Source organism: Astyanax mexicanus, chromosome 24 (genome assembly GCF_023375975.1).
Source record: "Astyanax mexicanus isolate ESR-SI-001 chromosome 24, AstMex3_surface, whole genome shotgun sequence".
NCBI classification, from domain to species: Eukaryota; Metazoa; Chordata; class Actinopteri; order Characiformes; family Acestrorhamphidae; genus Astyanax; species Astyanax mexicanus.
The window spans coordinates 20,654,889-20,669,212 of NC_064431.1; the positions used below are offsets into that span (position 1 = coordinate 20,654,889).

Sequence of the window (14,324 nt, forward strand, 5' to 3'; positions counted from 1 at the left end):
AGCATGTCTGGCGCAAGCTGTTCTCGAAAAGCCGCAGCCTGCTATGCTATCACACATGGCAGGGACTTAATAGCAATCCAAATATTATGTCTGGTGCGTCGGCATTCTTGTCTTGAGCCCCGCCAAAACAAAACTCCAGGCCGAGGCCTGTGTGCTCGCCTCGCAGCGGGACGGGGGCCAGGGGGATGATCTACGGCCACACTTTTAGCTCCGGTCTGTCCGGCACATCCAGCCTATCCACGGCTATTCGAGAACCCCCCTCTAAGAGACAACCTGTTGGAGCAGCGAAAAGCCCAAAAAGCCACGAAAGTGCTTGGACCCCTAAGATTTGTCGCTGGTGGGGGGAGAGACTTAAGGTATAAGATCCAGAACATGAACATCCACACTTTTAGCTCCGGTCTGTCCGGCCTATCTGTGGCACTTTTTGCCACACCTCCTCTAAAAGACAACCTGCCGGAGCATTAAAAAGCCCAAATGGCCACTGATGTGCTTCAAACTCTAAAATTACAGCTTGTGGGGTGAGGGACATAGGAATAAAGATAGAAAAAAACAGAGAGAGAGAGAGTGTGCAGGGTGGAGACAGAATGGTTTACCTACCATGAAGTGTTTTTGTTTCTCACTTTCTCCCTAACCAACACACACACGCACATCGAGCCGAGCCGACGGGCAGGTGGGGCGTTTCCTCTGTGGCTAGACTCCAGTGCTTTTCCTCCGTGCCCACAGACAACCCTCCTCGAACAAATATGCATGCACACACAGAAATCACACACACTTCCAGTCCGAGACCACCGAGCTAAGCCCCCCAGAGAAGGCCGGGCGATTGTAGGAATCACAGAGTTCCTGAAGTCGGAGCATATGGTGCTTTTATGCTTCCATGTGCACGTATGTTAATTCTGTTTGCTGAACAAAAAAATTTCTTCACTACATTTTGGCTTCCTATGCTCTTTTGTAATCCCCTTAAACTGCAAGATAACTTTATTTATAATTACTCCAGTTTATTACTTATGCAGTTTTATGCGATTGCTCACGAGAACCTCAGTTATTTTAACTGAATTGTTTAGTATAGTAGTTATGGAAAATTATTTATAACTTTAATTGTTTAACTTGAATGACTTGGATTACTTAACTTTAATTACTTATGTAGTTATCTGTGAGAAATAATGATCATTTTAAAGACTTAATTTTGATTAACTATGTAGTTAAGAGTTACAGCATTAGTTAGTTCAATTATTTATATAGTTATGACCAATTATTTACAATAACTTCAACAATTACTTTATCTCAGGTACTTATGAAGTTACAGACAATTGATTACAATTGAATTATTTTACTTTAATTGCTTGTTTAGTTATGAGCAAATCATTATGACTTTGTTTGCATTTCTTTAGATACTATTAAAACAATGTGCAATTTTGTTAATATAATTGTCAATTAATTAATGTTAATTACTGATAATAATAGTTATGAGCAGTTATAATAAACTCCAAGTGCTTAATTTAAATTACTTTGATTACTTATGCGACTGTGAGCAATTACTTATACTCATAACTACATTTGTAATTTCTTAGTTGTTTTAAGTGTTAGGGATCAAACAAACATCAATACAATAGAAGCCAATGAGCTGTTTCTTTAACTTATTTCACACGCCTGTTGCCATTGCCAAAGTCTAACAGCTAGAAATCTGACTTTAAATTATTGATTAATAATCTCATTAATATAATTGAATAATATACTTATGTTTAGGGATTATTGTATTTTTATCTGCACACTAAGCCAACACTGTCAGAGGGCTGGGGTGATGGGTGAGTGTCAAATCTTGATTCCTACCTCCCAGAGTAAAACAATGCAAATAAGGAGGAAGGAGGTGCAGAAAAAGTCTTTGACCACAGCCGACGTGACAGATATTGATATTAGAAAAACAGCCCAGTGAGTCGTCCCTCTGCAGGACGGGCTATTGAGTCATTTGCCAAAGTGGAAAATGCCAGTTTGCCCGAGGGAACGATTTGCAAGGAGCAACAAACAAAAAACAACGCACCGGGGCGGCGGCGCCACCCGCGGACCAGGAGGACAAATCCTTTTCAAGCGGCCGGCCCTGGCCAAGCATGACTGGCCCGAAGAATGCACACGGTTGGCTGGTTGGCTTTAATGGAAGGCCTCTTTTCAGAGAGAGAAGGATAGCTGGGGAAATTCCGCAATGCTCCCACTGTTGCCTGGCCTGTTGTGTCGATTTGAGCAAAGGAGGCTCAGCTTCATTGTTCTTCTTCTTTGGGCTCCTTAAGACCCCTTTGGTTGTTGATGTCAGGTGGGGTGGGGAGGGGGGGGTGAGAGTGCTAGCAGTGGTTTTGATAATTTCAGTTACTTGAAGTACATGTAATGAACAAATTCTTATTACAATTAGTAATTGTTTATGAGCAATCATTGAAACTTTACTCACTTAATTAATGTAATTATTACTTACATAATTAGTGCAAAGCTGTACTGTACTGATGTAATCACATTATCAGTTATGTAGCTAATATCAATTACTTATACTCATAACTATTTTCCTACCTACTTTTTTCCTACCAGAACTTTTAGTTTCTAGTTTTAGTGGTGATTCCTTCAGACAATGATGTAAGCAAGGGTTTCAGGGCAATGCTATTACCGTTGGTTATGTTAATGGTGGGAGTGGTCTGAAATGGCACGCCAATGCCAAAAGTTTGCAGCTGTCGAAAAAATTACGTCCCCAAAGTTCCCCACCTTGAAGCCTTCCATAGAAGCTCTCTCTTTTGGTTTCTTTTCTCGTTCGGTAGGTTTTCATCTTTCTTTCCACCAGACGAACCTTTTTTTTTTTTGCTAAAAACCTAAATAACCTTCTATGTAAATGTGCATTCACACACATACACATGCACACTTACTCAGGAAAGAGCATAGTGGAGACTGTTTTCTTAAGATTGAAATTATCCGAGCTGTCAGGCACAATAAGAGCAAATGAAAGTCAAGCACAGTAATAGATGGCCACAGTCTCGTTTCAGAGGCTCATTCTCTTTCTCTCTCTTTTTTTGCCCTCTCTCTCTATCTATATCTCATTCCTTCTGTCTCTTTCTCTCTTGCCCTCTCTCTCTCTCTCTCTCTCTCTTGCTAGTCCTCTCTCTCTCCAAGGAACAGAGGGAGGGGAAGTCTGCAGAGGAAACCCGAGAAGCCTCCTTGTTTGTTCTCTCCTATTGAGGCTTTTGTAATGTTACGGTCACTGTGGAACCCGTAAAAAGCCATGTGTCTCGTTACGAAGCGCGCCGGGGCCGGCCAGTTCGCAGTCAGGACTCATTTGCCGAGAGGCCAATTGACGAAACGAGGGATGTAGGAAAGTATATATAAGGCACACTTAGAGCGAAATAAAAAAAACGGACCAAAAAAGCCTAATTTCCTCTGGCGGGATCAGCGCGTCTGGCCCACCTAAAACTCCGGGACACACACATCCACGCACACATACACATCCACAGTCGTCCGCAGAGGCCGGCGAATTTTGTGGCATATTTTACCTATTATCCAAATGACTGCCTTCCACAAAACCAACAATCAAGTGTGCCTTTTATCTTTTTACGAGCTGATTAAGTTAACAAGCTTCACATGTGGCTCTGCGTACAGGGCTGCGGTTAGTCTCCGGGGGGTCACCCATCCCACTCTAATAGATTAAGATGATAGCCTGTTGCTCGCTTTAGGAGAGGGCCACGGAGGGGCTGGTTTTACGGCTGGCGTTATTAGCGATTGACACTGCGTGTTACTGTGCGTTCGCCACACGTTCATGTTTATGGCAGGGGGTCAGCATGCGAGCGTTTGAGCCCATATGGGAAGCAGACAAACACACAGTAAAACTGAAAAAAAAGTTCTACAAGGAGGCTTAAATACTGCATGACCTATACGTCAACCAATCAGCAGCTTCCACCTGCCAGCTTATTTCCATCCTGCCCTCAACCAGTTGCCCAGGGGGTTGGTTCCACCTCTGCCTTACATTTAGGGGGCCACATATTACAAGACCTGGGACAATTATGGGTCTTGTGCCAAAGACTTTGTCAAAGTATTCTGGTAGAGATGTGAAGCTAACAAAATTGTTTTACATATCATATAAATATCTAATAAAGTTCTCTGTGGAAGTGGCTAACATCAGAACATCATTGGAAAATATATATGTATATCAAGTCCCATAGGTTTCAAAAAACGATTTCCATTAATCAAAATTGACAATGTTTTTTAGAAATATAACGAATATATTTATCAAGAATAGCATGCTTTCCTTTTTCCTTTAAGTCATTACACATGTCATACAGTATAAATTGCCATGTCCACGACCCGTATACAAGACAGGACCTACCTAAAGGCGAGTGCAGAGGTGAGGAGGCACTGGGACTGTGTGAGATAGGCTGGCCTAGGCCTGCGAGGACCATCTGGTCCTGGGCAAGGCTAAGAATATACAGGCTGTGTTTATTTAGCATGCTGCATTTTTTCCTGGGCTACGCATAGGCTTGGCTTTCCTTTAATAGTCATCTCTAAAGGAGTGAACCCGCGGATGTGCGGTGGCCCTGTGGCAGGCGCTATGGGCTGGCAGGAGAGGAGGCTCTGCAATATAGACGGACCACCTGGAAGACAGACCTGGGTGGGTGTAGTACGTTCCCTTGAGACTAGGGGGAGCTGTACACAACAGTGTACATGGAGTGAAGCCAGTTTCTTTGAATGTTGATGCTTGCTTTGATTTCAGGGTATATCACAGTTTAGAGGGAAGTGATATATTTTATGGTGATGTCAACTGTAGTGATTTTCTATTGATTTTGTCAGAACTGATTTCTTTAGTTATCAATACAAAAGTTCAGCAGAAGTTATTTTTTTTATTAAGCTTTTAGCTCTAAACACCTATAAGTGGGCTCATTCTTCAAAAGCAGAGATACATATTTTATACATAGTTTTAAAGTAAATTCTGAATAATTGGCATCTGTTAAATAATCAGTAAGTACTAGGTAATTAGTAGATTCTGAATAAAACTGGTAAGTATTAAATAGTCAGTAGAATAATTCATAGATACTTTATAATTAGTAGGTTGTAATTAAATATGATATACTGAATAGTTAGTAAATTCAAAATAATTAGTAGTTACTAAATAATAATTAATGTGGAATAGATAGTGAATATTTCTTATTAAATTATTAATAGGTACTGAATCATTAGTAGATTCTGATTAATAAGTAGGCACTAAAATATTAATAGCTACTAGGTAATTAGTTAGTGTTTAACAATTGATTAGCAGGTACTTAATATTTTTGGATGAATAATTAGTTTGTTCTCAATTATAAAAAAAAATACTGAATAATAATTTAAAGTTACTGAATAGTTATTTAGATAGATACTAAACAAATAGTAACTACTAGGTAATTGATAGGTACTGATTATTTAAGGTACTAATTAGGTACTAATGGTGATTCAGTACTATTTAAATACTCTATATGTAACAAGTAGTAGTTATTTTCCTTTTTAAAAGTGTAGTTAGTTAACTGAAAAAATGGTATTCAAAAATTACTGTTAAAACTCATAGACATAACTGGGTTTTATTGTGATCATTTTTAAGGGCTTGGATTTCTAATATTGGGTCTATATTTAAGAATAACTCCTAAATTGATTTGTGGGGAAATTTATTGTGGGGAGATTTATAGATTCAGTAAATCATTTTCTGAAGCTGAATCAAATCTAATTAATCAAAAGTTGAAAAAAGAATGCGTAACTGTCCCAACAATCCTGGTGTATATACATATATATATGTATGTATGTTTGTATGTATGTGTATATATATATATTTTTTTATATACCTTGCTGCAGGCTCTGTATGGGTACCGCCCCCTGGCCCGGCTGCAGGCTGACCAGGCCCTGCCGCTGCAGGTTGAGGATGTGCTGCTGCTGAAGCTGCTGCATCTGGATCAGCTGCTGCTGGAAGGCCAGCTGTTTGCTGCCCAACTGCTGCTGCTAAAGAGACAAAGAGAAAAGAGAGAGAGAGCGTCCAACGAGTTAAAGAATGCCAAAAGGGACGGGACAGGATAGGAAGAGGCACAGAGAGTGGCAGGATGGGGAGGGAGGGAGAAAAGGAGACACTCATTTGCTTTTATAAGCCTTCAAACCTCTAGCAGGACATGTTTAGATAAGACACATCCTGGAATAGAGAAAGTTTTTCCCTTTGGTCACCACTGCACTTCCTGCAGCGGTGGACATCAAGTGCCCATACGCTAGCCAGCTGCATGGAAAGTGCAAAGTTTGTTTTTTTTTCCTAGAAAAGGGGGGTTGCGTGGAATCAGTATGGATATAGGTGTCTTATATCTTTAAAAAATGACTTTTTACAATTCGATTTTTACTAAAATTACTGTGAATATTCATCACATTTATACAACTTCACACTAAACAGAAATCATTCCTTTTTTAACCTTCTTAATAACATTTTATTTTATCATTTAAAGCATGTGTCCACCATGTCGCACAGGATGTCCTGCAATAACAGGGTGGACATTTAATTTTAGTAAAAATTGGCTTTTGATGAAAACATGGTTGACCTAAAGTTATTTCAGACATGTTTACTTTTTCATGGTGATGTTGTGTCCTGTTTTAATTTCATTTTTTTCTTCATTAATTACTGTATTATTTTACTGTGACAGGGTGGACAGCTTAAGCTTTTTGTTATCTACGAATGGAGACAATATCATATGAAACATAAAGCTATCGAGCTATCACTGATTTTGCTTTCTTAAAGGGGCGGAGTTATCTCAAGATGATGACAGTGTGGACAGGAAATTTCTTGATTTTTTTTTACTTTTTATTTTTATTAAATAGCTAAATGCATAATTTAAAGGCTTAAATCTAAAAGTAAATATGTTCAACTTAAAGCTACAGTGCTTAAAATATTTATTTTAAATTGAAAATATTATTTCTGAGTGGGAAAGAGGATAAAACATTGTAATACATGGCGCTAATGTGCTTTTGCGACCATCGCTAGAAAGCCAAGTATATGTATTCATTCTAAAAATGAACATAGAGTGGTCTGGTAGGTGCCAGATGATGAGTTTTACTGATACAGGAACTACTGCGAACATGGAGATGGAGAATGACAACTTGCTAAAATCAACAGATTCATCCGATTTAAAAAGAGACAATAGCACAATGCATGTTTTAAAAGTACTCTACCAATTGCACACTTTTACCAAAAAACTTACAGACTGTTGCGTTAACCAGGCTGCATTGGAGCCATGGCAAAAAACACACCCATCATCACCAAAATTACTTTAAAATGAAGGGTAACGTTCTCCCTCTATATTTGTAATAATGTATAATAATTCATTCAACCTACTATGCTGTGACACAAAAGGCACATTTTATTAATATTGACCTACATAATGCTCAATCTATGAGTAAGAAACTACTGCACATGTGGTCTGAAACCCTCACACACACACACTCACTCATCATTGCTACACATGGTGCAGTCGACGCTCTCACAATCCTGCCGACTACGCCAAGTGCAGCAGTCTGTTGCATGCGGCTGCTGCGCAAATTAACACAGCAATAAACAATGACAAACGACATCTGCTCAAGATGTTAAGCACAGTTCCAAATTATATGACATCAGATGTTTATCGTTTTATGATAAGGCTCAATCCGTATCACCCCCCCCCCCCCCCCCAGCACACACGTACTTATACACACATACACACACACACAAACACATTTACACAAACTCTCTGTAACCCCCAAAAAAACCCTCCCTATAGCCACCCCTCCACTTCCATCCCCTCCAACCCCACAGGGACTAAAAATGTGTGTAGCACACTTATGAGGTTTAATCTATGATGTGTGCCCCCCCCCCCCCCCCCCAAAAAAAAGAGGGAGGGCCGGAGGAAGGGAAGGAGTGACGGGGAGGACGGGGGGAGAAAAGAAAAGAGAGAGTTATCCCATTCGTTATCAGAGCTATGACATAAGGGCTGGAGCAGCAGGAAGACGGGCGGCCTGCTTTTTAAAAGAAAAAAAAAACACACCTCTGATCTTCGGCCAGGGCTGGAAGGGGTTTGTGTGTGTGTGTGTGTGTGTCTGTGTGTTGCATGTTATGACAAATTCACTGCCTTACTCTTAGACTAACACTAAGAGGGCTTTCACACTTAGCTTGTTTGATCTGGACCTTCCTTTAGACTTCAGACCAAGTTTTTACGGACCCCAAATAACAGGTACTGCTAACAATGGTACAGAATAAAGAAACAAAATTTGGTCCAGTCAAAAGAGGTGGACTCTGCCTATATCAACTGAAGCATGGTCCGATTCGATAACGGTGTGAATACACTCCTTTTTTTGGATCAATTACCGAACGTTAAGATAGGCTATCATCACTCAACAAATCACTCAAACTATAGAAGAAGAAAAAGGATTGCTGTTCCGCAAAACCTTATGTTAACACCTAAACCATTAAAACCTTAATGTTAACCATTTGTTCCAGAAGGACATCAAGATAAAATTCGCCATTGAGTTTAGTTTGTTTGTTTGCTTTTTATAATTTTTAATTAATTAAAGTAAATGCGACCTTTCCATGCGTGCAGTGCATTGAACTCTGGGCATTGCTGAACATGTAAACAAATAACAAAAGCAAAGGAAGATCAATAAAGTTAGACTTTGGTTCCTCATGGGAATTTCTGGGGAAACATAGCATAACAAAGTATGTTGGCAAAAACCACACTTTTTATTATCATAAGTAATAAAAGTGTGAAGAATCTAACGCTGCACTATTGTTTTTTTCGTGAGAAAGAAAATGTAAAACAAGCACTCGGACTGTTTTCGCCATATGAGTAATGTCATATTTTAGTTTTCAGAACATTCTCAGAACTTTATGATCCTCTATAAGGTGTGTAAGTAACTGAAAGTCACTGCAAGATCATTCAAATCATTCAAAGATTTCAATCATTTTTAGGTTACAGGAACATTAGGACATGTTCCCAGAACTATTGACCGCACAAGCAAATGGGATTATTCTATTCTATTTCTGGAAAGAAGAAAACTTTTCTGGGGAACCAAAGGGCAAGCAAAAACGATCCATTCCCAGAAGGCTTCAGAAACCAAAAGCTAATGTTCCCAAAAACTAAAACTGTTTAGCTGTTAGCAGACACACTCTTAAAGTCTATGAAAGTCCATCCGTCTCTAGGGTGGAAAAGTCCAGATTTGGGGAGTTGGGCCAGGGGTGTGTATATATATATGTGTGTGTGTGTGTGTGTTTTTGTGTGTAAATGTGTGTGTGTATATGTGTGTAAGGGGTAAAGGGTGAGCACTGCAGACTACATGGCATGTGCCGATAACGTCAGGCGGTGTCGCGGTGATAAATGTCCCCCTTCCTGAACGGCTTTCCAGCGGGACGGCTTTTTGATGTTCCCCCAAACGCGAGATGGGCCTTATCGCTTTCCAGATAACAGACAGAGCCGGAGAGAGGAGAGTGCAGGGCGAAGAAATACAGAAAAAAAAGGATGAGGAGGAGGTGGAGAAAAAGAAGGAAAATAAATAAATAACAGCACAGTTCCTCCATCTCGGGCTGCTCAGGCAGGCGGTCCCGGGGGGGGGGAACTCGGGCCAGCCGGGTCAATTCCAGCAGCGAGGGCTGAAATCCACCACTGCTGTAAAATCCTACTGTACTAACTGCTAAAGCACTGTTTCTGAAACAGATCTGGGGCTAGCGCTAGCACTTAGCACTCAACACTTGGCAGTGGATCGAGGCGGACCAGAGCTTTTAAGTCTAGAAAGTTCTGAGGAGCTGAGGAGATACAATGCTGTACAAACACTAAGAACCAATTTCTTCCATTTCTAATTTGTACCTATACTTCTTTGTTTTCAAGTGTAACACACTAACACTTCCCTTTTCCTCTTTAAGAATTGGGACAACCCTTTAAGAACCTGTAGGTAACCCTGCCAGACTTTGTATGTCTTCAAAAAGAGGGCAGGTGGTGCAGAAATTGAGCCAATTGAGCTTATTTAAGCCAAAATGAGCATTTTATTTTTCCGTTCCACCTTAAATGATGCCGTCTCTGCTGTCAGTTGCACCATTTAAGGTGGAACAGAGAATATAGCAAGCTTTACAGCTAATGAGACAAACCGATAGCGATATGTCTACGATTTTCTTGAAGGAAATAGCCATAAACATTTAAACTATACATCACACAATGGTAACAATATAATCCGGACACTAAGGAATGTTAAATTCATTGCTGACACAGATGTGCAAAGTGTTGCCAAAGGTATTGTGGGGGACAGGCTGATCATCTAACATTCTGACCTCCTGACCTCACTAATCCTCTTTTGTGGTGGAATGCAGTCAAATCCTCACAGATGGTGCTCCACAATCTAATACAAACGACTGAATGAGCAAGTCTCACTATATGGTTAAAAAAGTGTTCAAAGAGATCAAACGTATCTGGTGTTACAGTTATAATAGTAATAATTATAACAGAACAGTGTTAATTAAAATCTAGCTTGATAGCTAGCTAGCTATCGAAATGAAACATATTACTTAGCATTACCATAGATGTGAATGGCATTTACACTTCAAAACAGAGGTATAGGGCTTAGTGGTAGAGATGTGGAGTAAAATGGGATTGGGCCAATAGAGTATGTCAAAATGAGCAAGAAACAGATACCGAAAAAGATGCGAAAGAACCGAAAGAGTCTAAACTAAACTACCAGAGTCCAAGTGGACGAAGAAAAAAAGAGCGAGAAAAAAAAAAACAACAGAAAAAAAAACCCCTCAGCTCCTCATTTCCTTCCTTCTTTTTTTTTTCTTGGACTGTTCAGTCTATCCTTTTCCACTTTTCATCCCCCCCCCCCCCCGCCCCACCGTTCTCCATCCACCATTCTCCCCTATTCCCTGTGTCCATTTCTCACTCTCTTTCACTCTCTCTCTCTCTCTCTCTCTCTGTCTGCGCTGGTCTTTTCTCTCCTCGCTCGGCCCCCTGGGACACGGTTCAAGTTCTTTAACACATTGTGTCTGCGCGCTGTTTACATTAGATGCACTTGAGTGGCTAAAGCTAGCGGAGGAACAGGCCTGTCAGCTTGATTTATGAGCACATCAAACAGAGTTTGGGCATGCCAGCCACGAATGACAGGCCTACTTCATTAGGCTGACTCCGGGGTGACTCCACAGGCCCGACCGTCAAGCGTACACACACACACACACACACACACACACACACACACACTCTGAGAAACAAGAGAGACAGAACAAGAGAGAGAGAGAGAGCGTAATAACAGAGGGAAGAAGAAAAAGTTTAAAATGCCAGAATCGACAACACCCGCAACCGTGAGTGGCAACTGTCTCTCTCTTTCTCTTCTGTCTCTCCCTTTCTCTCTCTCCCTCAATCTACGCCTGGCGATCTTTCACCTCCCGCTCGTGCCGCCGTGCTGACGAGCAGCGGTGCGGACAGCAATTACAGCGCGCTTTACCGCTTTACCGCGATCGGCGCCGGCGAACTCCAGGCCTCCTCCCATACATTTTCAATCCTGCCCTTGTCAGAACTTCAAACAGACACTGATGACATCGGCAGGTCACTTTGATTGCTGTTTTTCGCTCAGCCGCTCATCCTCTGTTCTCTTCTTATCTTGTCGCATCTTTTTTTCTTTGTCGCATCTTTTGTTGCATCCTTGCATTGAGGCTTGAGTTGTGCCCAAGTGTTGAAGAGATTTTTTTTTATTATAACAAATTTCCTTTTTTTTTTTTAAATTCGTCTTACATTCATTTTTTCCATATATTAAAATGGTAGCATGGTGACCCCTTGAAATCAAAACAACGGAGATCTAAACTTAGCCTAAATGCTGTAAAATGTTCTAGTTTGAGGAGTTTTTTAAAGAGAGAAATGTGTTTTTAATTAATATCAAATATTTGTTATTGTTATATCATACTGATATTTTATACATTACCAAACAAACTTTAATATCAGACAAAGATAGCATGAGTAAATATAAAAAGGTATTTTTAAATGATGATTTTATTTATTAAAGCCCATTGTGAGAAAGTGTTTGCCTCCCCATAAAGCTGTAGAATTAAGAATTAAGAAATCACTTAAATAGAAACTGTCTGACAAAATAAAGCAGACAAAAGTTCCCCAAGACTTCAGGGTAAATATTCTTTAGACTGACGTGACAAAAGTGGAACTTTTTGGAAGGTGTGTGTCCCATTACATCTGGCGTAAAACTAATATATCATTTCAGAAATTCCGGAACATCATACTGAACGTAAAACATGGTGGTGGTAGTGAGATGGTCTGGGGCTGCTTTGCTGCTGTTTACCAGACAATCTGTATGTGACCTCAAGCTCAGGTGTACTTGGGTTCTGTAGCAGGACAATGACCCAAAGCACACAAACTCCAAAGTCCACCTCTGAATGGCTTAAAAAACAAACAAAATAAAGGTTTTGGAGTGATCTAGTCAAAGCCAGATTGCGATGCTGTGGCGTGATCTCAAAAATCCTCCAATGTGGCTGAATTAACACAATTCTGTAAAGAAGAGTAGACCAAAAAATCAATTTATTAGGTTTAGGGGGCAAACACTTTTTCACACAAGGCTAAATGGGTTTGGACAGTTTCTTTCCTTTTATTTTGTACTTTTTTATATATTTACTCAGGTTCTCTTTACCTGATATTAAAGTTTGTTTGATAAATAAAAAAAATCAGTATGCTGCAGGTACTGAAACCCACCTGGCCTTGAGTCAGAGAGAGTGAAAAATGAAAAAAAAAGAGAGGGATAAAGGATGAATGCTGCAGGAGAGGCTTGGTAGAGAATAACCACACTTCCACTCGTTCCCCCTCTCTCGCCTGACCACCTCTCGCTAAGTCAAGCATGGACACTGCTCTTATCCCCCCAGGGGGCACGCTACACACACTGACAACACACACACACACAAACAAATGCCAGCCCAGTTTGTAACCTACATCTTTCCACGCGACAGTGTGCATCCCAATACCCCAGAAATGACCCTTTACTACACTTTTACACTATACGTCCAAAAGTTTGTGGACACCCTAATAATGAATGCTGCGTTAATGAAGCCCCTCAGCATTGAATTTTGATTTTTTATTTCCTGTATTTCAGAGAGCAGGTGTCCCAATACTTTCCATATAGTCCATGTAGTGTACAGGGGTTGGACAATGAAACTGTCATTTTAGTGTGGGAGGTTTCATGGCTAAATTGGAGCAGCCTGTTGGCCAATCTTCATTAATTGCACATTGCACCAGTAAGAGTGTGAAGGTTTAATTAGCAGAGTAAGAGCACAGTTTTGCTCAAAATATTACAATGCACACAACATTACGGGTAACATACCAGAGTTCAAAAGAGGACAAATTGTTGGTGCACGTCTTGCTGGCGCATCTGTGACCAAGACAGCAAGTCTTTGCGATGTATCAAGAGCCACAGTATCCAGGGTAATGTCAGCATACCACCAAGAAGGACCAACCACATCCAACAGGATTAACTGTGGATGCAAGAGGAAGGTGTCTGAAACCTCAACCTGTTTCCATCAGAACTGTAAATTATTGTGGTCTAAAACCAGGTGTTTCAGTTTCATTGTCCAACCCCTGCATGTACTGTGTGCTGAGCTCGGGTCATGTTTCTGTATGTGTGTATGTATGAGAGGGAGTGTGTGTGAGTGTTTGTGTGCATGAGTGGGCGACAGAACATGCTCAGGTGTCAGCATGTACACATGTCTCTGCTGGCATGTGTGTGTGTGTGAGTGCATATGTGTGTGTGTGTGTGTGTGTGAGTGCATATATGTGTGTGTGTGTGTTTGTGAATCTCAGGCACCTTGTTGTGTGTTTGCCACGCATTTGCTCTGTCCTTCACGATGCCGTCTGGGCTGAATCTAAGAGCTCTTAATCCCTCTTCTCTCTGGCCCACCTCTCCACACACACAAACACACACACACACACACACATACTGCCATCCTTCATCCTGCCATTAACTCCAGAGCTTAATTTACCATACACTCCCACTGTTATCTTCTCTATCAGCTCTGCTGTTTTACACACTACACTACATTATTATATTTATTTGACTGAATGCACTTATTTCATGACAAACACCTTATAAAGGCTCAAACGTCTGATTACTTAAGTGTTTAAAATATATTTAACAAATGTAAGTGTGCTACTATATGGTATACAGTGCTACAATACTTCATATCGTTCTGCTCCTACACTACACAGTATATACAGTCACGATGCTACTATATAGTATAAACTCCTAGTGCACAGTAGTATGCAGTGCTATTATATTAGCTTATAGAGCTGTATGTAGGGCTGTTT

The 14,324-nt window shown here is 40.5% G+C and overlaps 1 protein-coding gene across 2 annotated transcripts in view; it reads right to left on the reverse strand.

Annotated features, from left to right (window-relative positions):
* foxp4 (forkhead box P4) overlaps positions 1 to 14,324 on the reverse strand; it is a 226,470-nt gene that overhangs the window by 57,025 nt on the left and 155,121 nt on the right. For both annotated transcript variants that reach the window (XM_022682717.2, XM_049472009.1), the window contains exon 6: positions 5,832 to 5,985. In XM_022682717.2, coding sequence (XP_022538438.2) covers positions 5,832 to 5,985 — 154 coding nt within the window. The remainder of the gene's footprint in view (positions 1 to 5,831; positions 5,986 to 14,324) is intronic.